General features: G+C 37.5%; 1 protein-coding gene across 1 annotated transcript in view; it reads right to left on the bottom strand.

Annotated features, from left to right (window-relative positions):
* The window catches only part of IQCH (IQ motif containing H), a 225,111-nt gene that overhangs the window by 140,082 nt on the left and 68,456 nt on the right, over positions 1-16,573 (bottom strand). The window contains exons 6-7 of the mRNA XM_043919837.1: positions 11,243-11,363; positions 4,302-4,430 (exon numbers count right to left, since the gene is read on the bottom strand). Coding sequence (XP_043775772.1) covers positions 4,302-4,430; positions 11,243-11,363 — 250 coding nt within the window. The remainder of the gene's footprint in view (positions 1-4,301; positions 4,431-11,242; positions 11,364-16,573) is intronic.

The raw sequence follows: 16,573 nt of genomic DNA on the forward strand, positions 1-16,573 counted from the left end.
GAATAGTCAGACTTTTGTCAGCAAAGTAATGTCTCTGCTTTTTAATATGTTGTCTAGGTTGGTCATAACCTTTCTTCCAAGGAGTAGGCATCTTTTAATTTGATGGCTGCAATCACCATCTGCAGAGATTTTGGAGCCCCCAAAAATAAAGTCTGCCGCAGTTTCCCCATCTATTTGCTATGAAGTGATGGGACTGGATCTTTGTTTTCTGAATGTTGAGCTTTAAGCCAACTTTTTCACTCTCCTCTTTCACTTTCATCAAGAGGCTCTTTAGTTCTTCTTCACTTTCTGCTATAAGGGTGGTGTCATCTGCATATCTGAGGTTATTGATACTTCTCCAGGCTATCTTGATTCCAGCTTGTGCTTCTTCCAGCCCACTGTTTCTCATGATGTACTCTGCACATAAGTTAAATAAGCAGGGTGACAATATACAGCCTTGATGTACTCCTTTTCCTATTTGGAACCAGTCTGTTGTTCCATATCCAGTTTTAACTGTTGCTTCCTGACCTGCATACAGATTTCTCAAGGGGCAGATCAGGTGGTCTGGTATTCCCATCTCTTTCAGAATTTTCCACAGTTTATTGTGATCCACACAGGCAAAGGCTTTGGCAATGTCAATAAAGCAAAAATAGATGTTTTTCTGGAACTCTTGCTTTTTCAATGATCCAGCAGAATTTGACAATTTGATCTCTGGTTCCTCTGCCTTTTCTAAAACCAGCTTGAACATCTGGAAGTTCACGGTTCACATATTTTTGAAGGCTGATTTGGAGACCTTTGAGCATTATTTTACTCGTGTGTGAGATGAGTGCAATTGTGTGGTAGTTTGAGCATTCTTTGGGATTGCCTTTCTTTGGGATTGGAATGAAAACTGACCTTTTCCATTCCGGTGGCCACTGCTGAGTTTTCCAAATTTGCTGACATATTGAGTGCAGCACTTTCACAGCATCATCTTTTAGGATTTGAAATAGCTCAACTGAAAATCCATCACCCCCACTAGCTTTGTTCGCAGTGATGCTTCCTAAGGCCCACTTGACTTCACATTCCAGGATGTCTGGCTCTAGGTGAGTGATCACACCATCGTGATTATCTGGGTCATGAAGATCTTTTTTGTCCAGTTCTTCTGTGTATTCTTGCCACCTCTTCTTAATATCTTCTGCTTCTGTTAGGTCCATACTATTTCTGTCCTGTATTGAGCCCATCTTTTCATGAAATGTTCCCTTGGTATCTCTAATTTTCTTGACGAGATCTCTAGTCTTTCCCATTCTGTTGTTTTCCTCTATTTCTTTGCATTGATCCCTGACGAAGGCTTTCTTATCTCTCCTTGCTATTCTTTGGAACTCTGCATTCAAATGGGTATATCTTTCCTTTTCTCCTTTGCTTTTTGCTTCTCTTCTTTTCACAGCTATTTGTAAGGCCTCCTCAGACAAGTGTTTTGCTTTTTTGCATTTCTTTTCCTTGGGGATGGTTTGCTCCATGTCTCCTGTACAATGTCATGAACCTCTGTCCACAGTTTATCAGACACTCTGTCTATCCGATCTAGTCCCTTAAATCTATTTCTCACTTCCACTGTAGTATCATTAGAGATTTGATTTTGGTCATACCTGAATGGTCTAGTGGTTTTCCCTACTTCAATTTAAGTCTGAATTTGGCAATAAGGAGTTCATGATCTGAGCCACAGTCAGCTTCCAGTCTTGTTTTTGCTGACTGTATAGAACTTCTCCATCTTTGGCTGCAAAGAATATAATCAATCTGATTTCGGTTTTGAAAATCTGGTGATGTCCATGTGTAGAGTCTTCTTTTGTGTTGTTGGAAGAGGGTGTTTGCTGTGACCAGTGTGTTCTCTTGGCAAAACTCTATTAGCCTTTGCCCTGCTTCATTCTGTACTCCAAGGCCAAATTTGCCTGTAACTCCAGGTGTTTCTTGACTTCCTACTTTTGCATTCCAGTCCCCTATAACTGATAGAAGATTAGTATCCAGGATACACACATAATATTATAAATAACCAAGAAAAAACAACCCATTAAAAAAAATGTTGAAGTTTTAAGTCAGTTTACAAAAGAAGATATTCAAATGAGCAATACACATATCAAACAAACCCCACAAACTGTTTAACTTTATTGGTCATCAGGGAAATAGAAATTAAACCCACAAAGATATACCACAACAATCTTCAGGGTGGCAAAGCAATAAACAAAGAAAAGGAAATATAAAATGTTGACAAAGATATATATCATCTGGAATTTTCATATACTGTTAGTAAGAAAATAAATCAGTAGAAACACGTTGCAAAGCCATTTGGTGTTACCTACTAAATCTGAGCATATGTTTACCCCATGACCCAGCAATTCCTTTTACTATGTATCCAAGAGCAGGGTGTATATATATATATTTACATTAAAAGACATATGCAAGAATGTTCATAGTGGTATTATCCCTAATAGCTCTGTGGTATAAACTACTGAAATTCCCATCAACAGTAGAATAGATACAAAATTGGGGTATGTTCATACATATTCATTCATACATATATAAATATCAGGATACAAATATAAATATCAGGATAACCCTGATGCCTCTTTTTTCCTCACTCCTGTTAGCCATTCTTCATTTCTTTCTTTCAATCATTCCTCATGGCTCTACCTCCAAAATCCAACCTGAATTTGTTTACTTCTCCTCATATCCACTGATACCATCCTCCTTAAATTCACCATCATTTCTCACCTGGTTTACCAAAACAGCCTTTTAACTAGTCTTCTTGGTCCCACTCATGTTCCTGTATGACTCATTATCTGTAAAGCAGTCATCATGGTCTTATTAAAATATAAATCAGATCACCTCATCCTCCTGTTTAAACTTTTCAGTGATTTCTCACTTTAATTAGGATTAAATCCAATTCCTCATCATGATTTGAAGGGATGCCTTGCTGGTTCTGCTATAGTGTAAAGTTTTTAAAAAGAAAGATCCTAAGATATACTAAATGGCTTAAACAAATTAAGAGTTTATTTCTCTTTCACACAACAGTTGAAAGGAAAAGAGTCCTGGGTAGGCAGGGTATCTTGGCCAGACTCAACCTGGAGTTCCATTTTTGACTCCAAAGTGCTTGCCCAGCATATATATCTTCATCCCAGCTAGTCAGAGATGGAAAAATGAAAAGAGGAAGCCATGCCCAGAAGTTTCCGTTTCCCTTTCCGATTACATTCTCATTGTCCAGAACCTGGAAGGAAGTTTCCAAGTTCAGCTAGCTGAAAGGAAGACTAGAAATGTCTTTGGCCAAGCTGACATGCGCCCACCCATGACTCAATTACTGTGGAAGTAGGGAAGAATCAACCTTGAAGACAACTCGTGGTCTCTGTTCTACCCTACACCATTCCAGTCTTCTCTGCCTCTCCACCCTTATCTCTTCCTTCTCTTGGCCCTCCAGCCCCACTAGCATTCTTGCTTACGCCCTCCTTAATCCCCTGGGCCATTATGCCAATGCTGCCCTACATCTGAAATACTCTTCCCTACATCTTTACATGACTGGCTCCTTCTCATCATTTGGATCTCAACATCTTCCAAGATACATTCCCTGACCCTTCCCTCCTGAGCAAAGTAATCACTTCCTTTTATCAATCTCAGTCCATGTTATTTTATTTCTAGCACTTGTCCTTAGCTTAAATTCTCATTTACTTACCTGATTATTATCTATATCTTCTACTAGAACGTAAGCACCACAAGAATACATGTGATTGACTTATTTTCTATGTCAGATCCCCAACTACCTTGGATAAAGCAAGCATTCAACAAATACTTGTTGAGTGGATGAATTTATTAGCCAAAACCCCTCATTCTATAACTGGTGAAGCTGAGGCCCTGAGAAAGTAAATGACTTGCCTGAGTCTCTGGAACCACTCAATAGATACCTAGGTAGGTGCTTTTCTCCTATTTTAGCCAGCCTCCTCTTTGAAGTCTTCTATTATTTCACCTCTCAGCAATCATTCTGAATACTCACAGTACTAGATTTTAACATCCATTTGGTTTTTAGTTTGTAATGCTTTGTGTTGTTATTTATTTTTTATTATATCTGTCTTATTTTCCCAACCAAGTTGCAAATCCCTTGAAAATACCAACTTTCTCACACATAGAAAACACAGGCCCTAAGTAGGTATTTCACAAAAAGACTAAAGTTGCTTTATTCAGTAAACTGAAACTCAGAACCATTACAAGTTTAAGTCTCTCCTATTACTGAAGATAAAAGTTGGATACTGCAAGAGTAGATTTTGGTAATTTCTGTTTATCCCCAACTAAGAAGACTGTCTTACCGGTAGCCAAACTCTTATGTCCTTCATCAAAACGATGCAGAGGAGCGGCTCTGGGTATAATAGGTGGATTCTGAAAGGTAATTCTTGCTGTTGGTGGAATCAATCCTCGTTCTATCATACTTAAAACCCCTAAAAAGGAAGGTTAGAAGAATATGAGTTTAACTTCAAGCACTTCTACGAAGTCTGAACTCTTTAAATTTCACAAATGTAACTTTCTCTATTAATCAGTTTCTTTGTGAGAGTACATTTAGTGCCTTAATCCTTTGCATGAAAAAATAGCTATAGTATGTGTTCTATCTATTTGTCTAACAATCGAAGGAAAAAAGATGGCATTTCTAATAGTGGTATTATGAAATAAACTTGTACTATGGTAATTTCAAGATAGAAATATACTTCCAATGCAAACAAAAACTTCTTTATACATCGTGGCATTTTCAATTATTACTAATATTGGTATTCTTTTCAAAATTCAGAGAAATCAGGTACACAGTCCATAACTAAGGAGATCTTTGGTTCTGAAAGAAAGAAAATCTGTGTGCTTGAAATTGTATTTCTGTTGTTATAATGAGTTACATTTTATTCTTTAAAAAAGAGTTCCTTTGAGACATTTCTCATATTACCAGAAGATGTGAATGCCCAAATAGATTGTTTTAGTGTAACTGGGCAACATGGTTAGTATTACTGCAACTAATTTATAATCCCTAGATCTCATACTGTGTCAATATGACCAGTGCCCAGGTTTCTCAAGGCCAGGAGACATCGCTTTTAAAAACTTCAATGAGTAAATGAATAACTGAGCAAAGCCTGCTGTCAGGGGCAAAACTCACTTTAAGGGGCATCTATCATAGGTGGCGCTAGTGGTAAAGTGGTTCCAATGCAAGGAACCAAACAGATGCAGATTCGATCCCTGAGTCGGGAAGATCCCCTAGAGGAGGGTATGGCAATCCACTCCAGCATTCTTGCCTGGAGAATCCCATGGACAGAAGAGCCTGGCAGGCTATCGTCCAGGCTGCAAAGAGTTGAACACAACTGAAGAGACTTCGTACACATGTATCATATTGAAGCCAGAAAGTCAGGGAGTACTTGACATAGATGTGTGATAGGGCTTCAGCTTCTTGTTGCTGTCAGGTAATAGGAAGAAAAATAAAGAACTCTGGGTCTCAATGAAATCTAAGTAAAAAAACTGTGTTCTAAACTGGACGAGGCTGAAGAAGTTGGCACACATCCTAAGAGGGATAAATACTGTTTTCATTTGCCTTATCACTTCTAAGGACTATATTATATCACATTCAGGATATTAAAGTCTAGTATTAAAGGAATTCAGAAGAATGATGGGAGAGCTGAAGAGTTCACTAACAACAGTGATTCCAAAACAATGTTGTAAGTGATTCCAAAACAATGATTCCAAGAGAAGTCTTCAGTTTATTTGGGTGTGTGTGTGCGAGCGCCCATGCTCACTCAGTGGTGTCTGATTCTTTGTGACCCCACGGATTGTAACCCACCAGGCTCCTCTGTCCATGGAATTTTCCAGGTAAGAATAATGGAGTGGGTTGCCATTTTGTCCTCCAGGAGATCTTCCTGACCCAGGGATGGAACCCACATTGCCTGTATTGGCTGGCAGATTCTTTACCACTGAGCTACCTGGTAAGTTTACTTACCACAGGATTATTTGGAGTGAGAACTTTTTATTAAAAATGGATATTCCTGGGGCCTATCCCAATTTCTGAGGCGAAGCCCTGGTAATCTGCATTATTGAAGGCTCCAGGAGATACTTAAGTGCAGTGAAGTTTGAGAACCACTAGAATTGGGGCCCAGTAATCTACATTTTAAATAAGCACTCCAGGTTAATCTTTTTCACTGTTAAAACTTAAGATCTACTGATCCCAAGTACAACTCTTCAAGCTCTTTTCAACATTAGTATTTTGGGTTTTTATTATGATAACACCAGAATTCAACTACTTTAAAATATAAAAACTAAAAAAATAAAATATAAAAACTAATTCTTTGTCCTCACAAATATTTTCCACCTATAAATATCATACCCCATGTCCAAGAACTACGCCTATTTTGTAGATGTGGAAAACAGAGGTCCTTCTAATTCAGTGTATTTTCATCACTAGAGTGAGTTTCATTCTCTGAGAATCCCAAAGAATGTGAGCATGATTTTAACCTTTGCTTTAGTACTGGTTAAAGCAATTCACTTAATTTTAGACAAACACATGTGTGCATTTACTATTGAGAGGAAAAAGTTGGGATTTTGGAATAAGCAAAAGAGATTACTGGTTATCTTTTCATCACAATACTGGAGACTTTGATTATCTGACCCTATAATTACCTTTGTTTTTGATTAGTCTATTTTACAATTCTGTAGTGATTAAGGTTAGTTGATAGAAAACTGAAAGCAATGCAAATAATTCTTGTTTATATATATGCAAATAAATTTTGACACATAGAAGGAATGTACTTCTTCCACCCCCAAAATTCAGTTTTACCTGCATTTGCAAATTTATTTTTAAGTTAATTCAGAGTGGCAACAGAACTTTGCTGGCTTTTGTTTTTCTGATTTTTCTAATTTTTATTTTATTATTTATTTTGTTGTTCTGGGTCTTAGTTGTGGCATGTAGGATCTTTTAGTTGCAGCATCTGAACTCTTGCGGCATGTGGGATCTAGTTCCCTGTTGAATTAGGGAATTGAATCCCAGGGATTCAACGCGGACCCCCTGCATTGAGAGCACAGAGACTTAGCCCCTGGACCACCAGGGAAGTTCCTTGCTTTTCTAATTTTGATATTCAGTTCAATTCAGTCACTCAGTCGTGTCTGACTCTTTGCGACCCCATGAATTGAAGCACGCCAGGCCTCCCTGTCCATCACCAACTCCCGGAGTTTACTCAAACTCATGCCCATCGAGTTGGTGATGCCATCCAGCCATCTCATCCTCTGTCGTCCCCTTTTCCTCCTGCCCCCAATCCCTCCCAGCATCAGAGTCTTTTCCAATGAGTCAACTCTTCGCATGAGATGGTCAAAGTATTGGAGTTTCAGCTTCAGCATCAGTCCTTCCAATGAACACCCAGAACTGATCTTTAGGATGGACTGGTTGGATCTCCTTGCAGTCCAAGAGACTCTTAAGAGTCTTCTCCAACACCACAGTTCAAAAGCATCAATTTTTCGGCACTCAGCTTTCCTCACAGTCCAACTCTCACATCCATACATGACCACTGGAAAAACCATAGCCTTGACCATAATTTTGTGTCTTGGTTCATTTGTGGCTGACAAGTTAGTCCTTGTTGGTGGGTACAATGACTGGGAATTTGGTGATCTCTGTAAATGGATCTCACAGAGATTTATTCCTTATTGAGAGACAATGGAGAATATAGTTAGTAGTCTTCCATTTGTCTATGTGTATTCTGAGCTGAATTCAACTAGGTATTTCATACCCACAAGGAAGGAGAATAACTCTTTGATATCTGGACCATTACGCTTCTGTGTTTATTTTTCATCTGTGGCTGAAACTAGAATGGAAGCTATAAACTCTATGAATGTCTATGTATCTGTAATTCAGAAAGGTCTTTATTTCTCATTATGAATGTAGAATGTTTATTGTCTCCAGGCGGTATTAATAAATTAGATGGTAAAATCTCAAAGGAACTCTGTTCTGATTGACTTACATAGAGAAATGAGCACTTACAGGAACTGAATATTCCTAAAATCCCCAGAAAATAAGGAAATTGAACTTCTACTATTTTAGATGAGCTCCCTCTCACCTCCCAAATTCAGAAGCTCATTGAGCCTCCTTACTTTTCATGGCAATATGGGTTATTTGCATAGATGCAATAAGAATCTTTTCTTCTTTTACTAAGATAGAATTGGAAAATTGTTTATGTAACCAAGAACTTGCCTGGAATTTCATATTTAATAATGATGCTATTAATCAGGTATAATAAACTACATTTAAAGGACTAAGCTTGATTTTTTGGAACCAAAAGCCTACAAAGCCCTCCAAGAAAAACTGGCCTGGCTTACAGGATTCCCATCCGTAGAGTTGCAAAGTAATGTCAGTTCCCAGCAGGCCCAAGAACCTTAGGATATTAGGAGCATCTCTAGGGGAGAGGAGTGTGCCCAAATTTATAGGTCCTACAGTAGAAATCTGGTGGACAGATTTTCTAGCCTCAGGATAGCAAGTAATAGAGGCTTTTAAAAGTTCAATCTGAGATTCCTTCCAACAGAGCAAACTTGAGATGGCCTATGTGGTGATTAACATTCTTGCTGCACCTTGTAAATAATCAGGCCAAACCTAACAAAATGACTTATTTTGTGAATAATTTTTTAAAGATCATTTTGCATCAAATTGGGGGACAACTGTAGGAAATTTTTTTTATGTTTTAGAATGAGCAAAGGAGATTACTGGATACTTTTCAATGGAATGCCTCCAGGAATTATCTGAATCTAGTCTTTGACTATTGTACAACTCTGCAGAGATTAAAGTTAACTTGTGGGAAAAAAACTGATAATAATGCAAATAATTCATATCTATAGACATGAAAAAAAATCAGTGAAGATTCATTCCTTCTTCCCATGGAAATGCCAATTTTCCTTCTGTTTACAAATTTATTTCAATATTCCTGATCTACAAAGATATGTTCTTTGGATTCTCCTTTAGACCAATTGTGACATCTTACAAATTCTCTTTCAAACTGATTGAGTTAAAAACTAAAATCTTTGACTTGTGTTCATTTGTAAGAGACTCAGGATTTTACCTGTTTTTGAAAATTATCCCTTATCACCATTGTCTCATTAAATTTTCATAGCACTCTCATGTTCCTGTTGACTAGATTAGGAATTAGAATTCATCTATTCATTCATTCATTAAAAACTCATTCATTCATTCAGCCAATATTTAAGTTCCTTTTATATGTCAGAAACTATTCCGGGAACTGGGGATTCAATGGTGAACCAGACAGACCTCATGGAGCCTTTAGTGACGGAGAAGACAAAATAAATTCACAAATAAATATATAATTACAAATTGTTATCATCTCTGAAGAAAAAAGACAGATGCTTGAGGAAATGACTTTTACAGGCAGAGGTAAAAGGACTTGTGAAGGCCTGATGTGAAAAAGTGCTTGGCCTGCTAAGGAAAAGAGAGAAGTCCCATGTGGCTGGAGCACAGAGAAAGCTGAGTGAGATGAGAATGGAGGTGAGGCTAGATCCGGCATGCCTCGTTTAGAATTTATTCTAAAACTGGAGCACAACTTGCCTGAGGTTTCACAGAGCCTGAATTGAAAATTTGGTTTCTTATTAGAAGACTTATATTCTTAATCATTTAAGATGGGGATAGGGGTGGAGACATTATTCTTTGGATTTAGCAAGATAATTGCAGAAAAAGTAGAGAAATTTGTCTTGCATTTTCCAAAACTATTCTCTTCTGGAAGCTGGTCATCTTTCACCACATTCTGGACTTGTATAGATCTGGGGTGACTCAAATGACAGTTCAGAGCATCAGGACAGGTAAACATCTAGGCACCGTATCAGCATTTGTGTGGCTTGCACTTTCCTGGCATTCATATTACCTTGCACAGTACCAGACATATGGCAAGTAGTCAATAAATGTGTTGATTAATTGGCTGATTAACTACAAATATTATGGTAGGCCATGTGTTCTCTGGCAGATAATTGAGGGATGAAAATGTAATGCTTTTCTGGAACAAGTTGCTATGGTTCTAGATTTACCTTTGTTTTGCAGCAATTTTTTACTGTATCTATTGCTAAAGCAAGGATAAATAGATTGGTTGATCCATTCATTCATCTTAATTTGACCCCAGGAAGAATATAACCTTTTCTAAAGCAAGAAATAAAAACTCTGCTGGAGTTTTCCCAGGGAGTAAATATAATGTAAACTAACTAAAACCATGTGTCACCAAGATTTCTAAACATCTAGGGTTTGTAACTAAGAAAGTAACTGTTTCAGTTGTGGGAGGTTTAATAAACGAAGAGACTTATACTGATGCAGTCCCTCTTGAGTTTTTCTGTACCACCCTAGTGGGTCAGCAGACAGGATACAGGGGCTGTAAAATGGAGAACCTATAAATCTTCAGGTACCAGAGGAACCCTGGGGAACCAACTTTAGATCTAAAACACTCCAGACATCAGTTAGAAAGTGAGATAGAAATAAATTAAAGATCATCTCACTTGCTCATATTTGAGATACAAAAGGGGATCCACTTAAGCATTCTTTAACACGTCAGCCAATTATGCAGCAAAGAGAAGTAAAGAAGGTTACATTTATGACACTCAGGCTTTAGTCATTCACTTACTCTTTCATTTGCTTATTCATTCAACCAACTATTTAGTATCTACAAAATGCTAAATGTGGTCCCAAGCACTGGGGATATTTAGATAAAGATGACATGACCTTTTGCTTAAAAAAATGAGAAATCTACTGGTTTCACAAACCAGTATTAGACTAAGTATTTAGACTGGTATAAGTCTAAGTGTTAGTATAAGTATTTAGACTAAGACCTGCATAGTTCACTTAATAATTACATTCATTCCTGGCTTCATATTTTTATATAGTAGTATACTGAAATAAAATTTTAAGTATTATCAGAAAAGGATCAGAAACTATCTGCTCAGAAGCTTGAAAATTTATAATATCACTTAAATACAATAATAATTTTAACATGTAAACATACCAAAATCTAAATCAATAGAAAATCTATAGAATAATGGATCTTAGAAGTAGAAAGGGACTCTGGTGGTCATCTAGTCCAACCTTCTGATTTACAGAGAAGGAAACTCAGGTCACAGTGAGGACTTGACTTGTCCCAAGTCACCTTGGAGAATTAGTGTTTGAGTCTGAATTCAAACTCAGGCCCCCAATCCCACCTCAAAACTCTTTCCCTTATGTTCCTAAACATATAAAATGCTTATTTGAATCACTAACCTTTGTTGGCATCTGCCTGTAAGACTGGCACTGGGGTGAAATAGGGATTCGTGCGATGAGAAGCTGGCAGAACCGTGAGGCTGGATATAGTGGAACCTTTTATTAACTTCTGAGCCTTCACCTAAATGATCAAAAATTTGTTCTCAGCAGACATTTTTGCCTTCAAAATGAACACAGTTTTCTTCTTGTAAACAATAAATAAGATTATGAATATGAATAGTTTCATTAAGTTTTAATAAAGTAGAAATATCAGCTCCAATTTTATTGCTCATGGGTACCCTGTGCTATTGTCTACTGTCAGGAGTTTGTGTAATTTAAAATAGTTAATTAAATCCAATTAACATGTTGTGATTTCCACTAAGCAAAGTCAGTATAGTAGTTAATAAAGGAACTATTAAGATTTTGTTCAATTTTAATGACTACAATATAAAAGTCCTAAATCTTGACAGAGGAGGTTTTGAATACAGCAAAGTTTTGTACAGGCAAATTTTCTAGGAAATACATATTAGAGTTTTGAGGATAAATAAAAACTGGGAAAATGTAAAAATAAATATATCAGTCAACATTAACAGGCTAAGGATAAACTCGGAGCAGACTCTAGCAGATCTTAGAAACAGTTAAGGATGTGATGTATAGATCACTTAGAGTAGGTGATTACTTTTCCTAAGTGCTTTTATTATAGTCACGAAATATGAATTGTTTCTATTAAATACTTTCTAGGTTTCAAAGATTGTATGTATTGCAAATAAATCACATGTAATTATATAGCCCAAGCACAGTATTTTTACCTTTATTATAGGTTATGAATTACCTGGGCCCTCTCATCAGGGAAGATGCAACTGCTTGGTATTTATAGATGATTTTAAAATTTCCCAGTCATTTTCCAAACATTAATTAATTTGCATAACTTCCAAGGGAACTAGGTAATGGTTTGCTATTTAACTACTGATTTTAATAAAGAACCAAGTCAGAAAGGTTAGATTTGTCTCAGGTAACGGTAGAGTACTAGATATGCAAAGATTATTCAATCTGAAGATTGATCTGATTCTGCATTAGTGAAATTTGCCACTGGATTCCACTGTAGCACATCTTCTAGTTCATCAAGGTCATGGTGACCTTAAGGAAAAAGAAAGGGAAAGTTTCATGAAGACTCCAGGGAGAAAATCACTTTGAAAAATAATATTTACTGGCTGAGAAATGTCTGTGAACAAAGTTATTTTAGAACTCCACTGCCAGGATGTGGCACTTAAGGGAAACCATTAGTATAAGTAACACCATCTTATGGACACCAAACCCTTTGGCGATGTTTGGAGAGGACGGTTTAAAATGACTACAAATAGGATTTTTAACAGGAAAGAGCACACTGTTAGTGCAGTCAGTTTCCTTCCAGGCAAGCGGGAAGAAGCAAGGGTAGAGCTCTGAGTTGCGCTGATGAGAGTGCGCATGCGCCTTGTGCGATTGTGGCACTTCAGTATTGCTGGTGCTCCTTGGTCTCTCTTCTAATCCTCAGCTCTCCTCCCCCGACTTCACTTCCAGACAGGAGTAACTTCCAGGAGCTCCTCCTAACCAGGGAGGCTGAGATAATCACACAGTGTACCATGATCCAGACATGGCACAGACATAGACAGGGATGCTCAGTATCAAAAACAGAAGGGTCTCCAGTTGTCTGGTTGATCTCAGGGTCAGGGAGGCAAAGGTAAATCGAAGGAAGATAGAAAGATTCCACTTAAATAAAACTGTCAAACACTGTGAAGGTGTAAAATATAGATTTGGCAGTATCGAGGTTCACAGCATCGTTTATCTGGATTTTCTGAAAGCCTTTGACAAAGTACACCTGACAATGTGCTCTTGAAAGCTAAAGTAGCAGGATCTGACAGCAAACACAATGTAAAGTGTGACACGAAGGAGACGGGGGAAGGCAGATGACCATCAGATTCTGTCAGGCTGTCAGCACTTTCATAACGCTGGTTTCTTTCATTCTTTACATTGCATCAGTCTCAACAACGTAAAAGCTGGACCCAAGGGCTAGGGCTGTGCTGAAAAGGCAGTGAGGGGGGTGTGTGTGGTAGGAGGCAGAGAGGGGTGACATCCTGGTGAGTTTACATAAGTAAATCCTTCAGACAGGATCTCTGGATAGGAAACATCAGCCCCCTCTGCTGTTGGGTTCCCATGGTAAGGATAACCACTCCTGCATGTGCCCGGTTGGAAGAACAAGGTCAGTAACAACCTCAGCGTTTACTGAGCACTTACTATATAACACTAACTTTAATACAATAAACATTAAATTTCATGAGCAATGGAAAATCTAAGAGCTATGAGAGCGCAGAAGAGGGAGTAATTAACTCTGCCTGCTGGTATCACAGAAGGCTTTGCAATGACTCTCCACACTGGCTGTATATTAGCATTACTCAGGGAGCCTTTTCAAAATACTGCTGCCTGGGCCCCAACTCTGGGCAGTTAAACCAGAATAGCTGTGCTGGAGCCTGGGCCTTGGTATTTTTATAAAGCTCCCCAGGTGATTCTGATGTGCAGCCAAGGTTGAGATGTACTGCAGTAAGTGATATTTAAATTGCGTCTTAAAAGAAGCATTGAATTATATCACGTGGAGAATAGGATGCAATTACAGGTAGAAAGAATGGTGGCAACAAAGCAAAAGAGCACACAAATGCATGAAAATCTCGCTGAAGGTGAAGGGCTCTATGTGGCTCGAGTATATTGTGTGTATCAGGAGGATACGCTGTGGATGAGACGGGAAAGGTAGATAAATGCAAATTAAAGAAACCATGTTAAATGTGCTGACTGCCTAACAGAAGTTGAATATCATCTGACTCTGGCTTCTCTTTTATGTCATGTTTGATACTTATACTGAACTGTGCTTTGTGGTTTGTATACTGCTAATAAAAGAATCATACTATAAATAGAACAATGTCTCTCATATCTGGTACCTCTCATTACCATTTCCAAAACTGTAATTCAGAACTCTTATCACTTTATGCGGAAATCTTCCATAATAGCTTAAAATTTTTTCAATATTTAAAAAATATAGAAAAGCTTAAAGAAGAAAACAGCAATCATATTCCTGTCAGCCAGAATTAATCATTGTTAGTATCTTGGTATATTTGCTTCCAGTGATTTCAAACAGAAAAAAACATTCTATTTTATTATTCTGGTAACAATGATATGTGCTCATTAAAAAGATTCCAAATAAAAACAGAGGTGAAAATTGAAGGAACCATATCAAATATCACTAGGTGATTCATTACCCCTGATATCTTTGGGATGATTTACTTATTGTTTTATAAAAATAGGATTTATATTACATTATTAAACTTAATTTGACATGAATTTAGTAGGAAAGGAAAAGGCTAAATTAAACCCAACCAATTATTAAGCCTCAAATAAATATTTCTTTACCACAAGATTCCTGTGAGTTAAAAAAGATTCCTCTGCATGGGTTGGCAAAGTTCTTCTTAAAGGGCCAGAGAGTAAATGTTTTAGGCTGTCCGGGATTTTTTATAGCTGGAAAGCAGCATAAGCAATATGGAAACAAAGGTTGTGAAGCTGTGTTCCACCGAAATTTTATTTACAAAAACAGGCAGTCTGTCCTCAGGCAGTGATTTGTGGACTCCTGCTACATCATTAAATAAAGGTGATTATGAAAAAATATTTAGGCTATTTATTTATTTTTATATATATATATATATGTATATATATTACTACATGTTTTTATTTTGGATAATATATCCTAGCTTCAGAAGATGAGAACATGAGAAGTTTCTTGTTACTTCCATCCCCTCTCCCTCACCTCCCAATTTTGTACTGTAATATTTTTACATTGTCCAGATTTATAATACTCACATTCTGTTTTGAAGCCATCATTGCTATGATTTTTAGTATTGGTTCCACATGTGAATGGATCCAGTGATCATCAACAGTTCTTCTGGCATGGCTTCACTATGTTTGAGTTCTTTATTTTGTGGATTTTTAGACTGCCTAGCTTTGGTTATCAAGCAGTTCTTTCCAACAAGTGTTCATGGATATTTTACTTCCCTGAGCCTTTACACTTGAATTACACCTGGGGCCATCCTCTCTTCTCTTAAAACTCTGCACTGTTGTCTTCCATAGTGAATATAATGAAATCTGATACCAGCCTCATTTTTTTCTTTTTTTTTTTTTTACCCCTTGTAGGTGATTTTTCCCTTCTGCCTAGATGTCTGAAACATTCTTCCTCTTTCAAGTTCAGGTGTTTAACTAGGAAATACCTTTACATTAAATATTCTAAATCAGAATTTCTTGGGATTCAATGTTTTCCTTCGGACTGCAGATTCAGTTCTTTTTTCACTTCTGGAACATGTTCTTACCTTACAGCGTTAGGTTCATCTTCTCTTTCATTTGCTGGGTTCTCTTTGTGCGGGATATCACGTGTCCTTAAATGTTGGCTCATCTTTGTCTTTCATATTGTGGTTCCTAACTATTTGTTCTCTCCTGGCTCCTTTTAGAATAGAACGCTGAGTTTTAGCTGAGCACATGGCTATCCGGTGAAAGACCACATTTTCCCAGTGTCCTCTGTGGCTAAATGTGGACATGTCGCCAGTAAAACTGTGGCAGAAGTGATATGTATAACCTCTAGGGCATCCCCTTTGAGTGCTTTCCCTGCACCATTTTTATCCTTCCTATGGACTGAAACATGGGTATGGAAAGGAGCCAGCTTCAACCACTGAAATAAGAATTTCCTATAACCACAGGAATGAGGAGGTGATGGAGCATCAGGACAGAAGGGACCGTATCTTGGATAACCTCCTGGAGGAGAGCCTGCCAGCCTTGGATTTCTCATCTGTGGACTGTTTTGTGAGTGAGAAAGAAACTAACTTATTTAAGGCATTATATCTTTGGATTTCTTTGTTACAGCAGCTTAGCTGGTAACAAACTAATATGCATGTCTATTAACTTCAAATTCATTTCCTTTATCAGATGAGAATGCATTTACTGTGCTTACAGTTTTTTCTCCCTGTCAATATTTCCAGTATTCAGCAGTGTCTGTTCTGTTCTTTCTATATATAGTGTATTTATTAGTTCCATAAAGTATTTTGGTATTCAATTTATTTCCTTATGTCTGCAACCTCTTTTTTTAATCTCATTCTGCTATTTTATCATCACATGGTTGAGCTCTAGTTTTATTTATGTCCCTATCAACTGTGCTATAATGTGAAGAAATTGGGTGAAAATTCCTCCTCACAAAATTCCTTGAGTTATGTTGTTCTTAGATTAGGCTTTGTCTTTTGAAGCCCATGATTCACCCTCCCTCCCCACCTTCCTTTGTTTTGTTAGCTG

This window comes from Cervus elaphus, chromosome 12 (genome assembly GCF_910594005.1).
Source record: "Cervus elaphus chromosome 12, mCerEla1.1, whole genome shotgun sequence".
In the NCBI taxonomy this organism is placed as follows: Eukaryota; Metazoa; Chordata; class Mammalia; order Artiodactyla; family Cervidae; genus Cervus; species Cervus elaphus.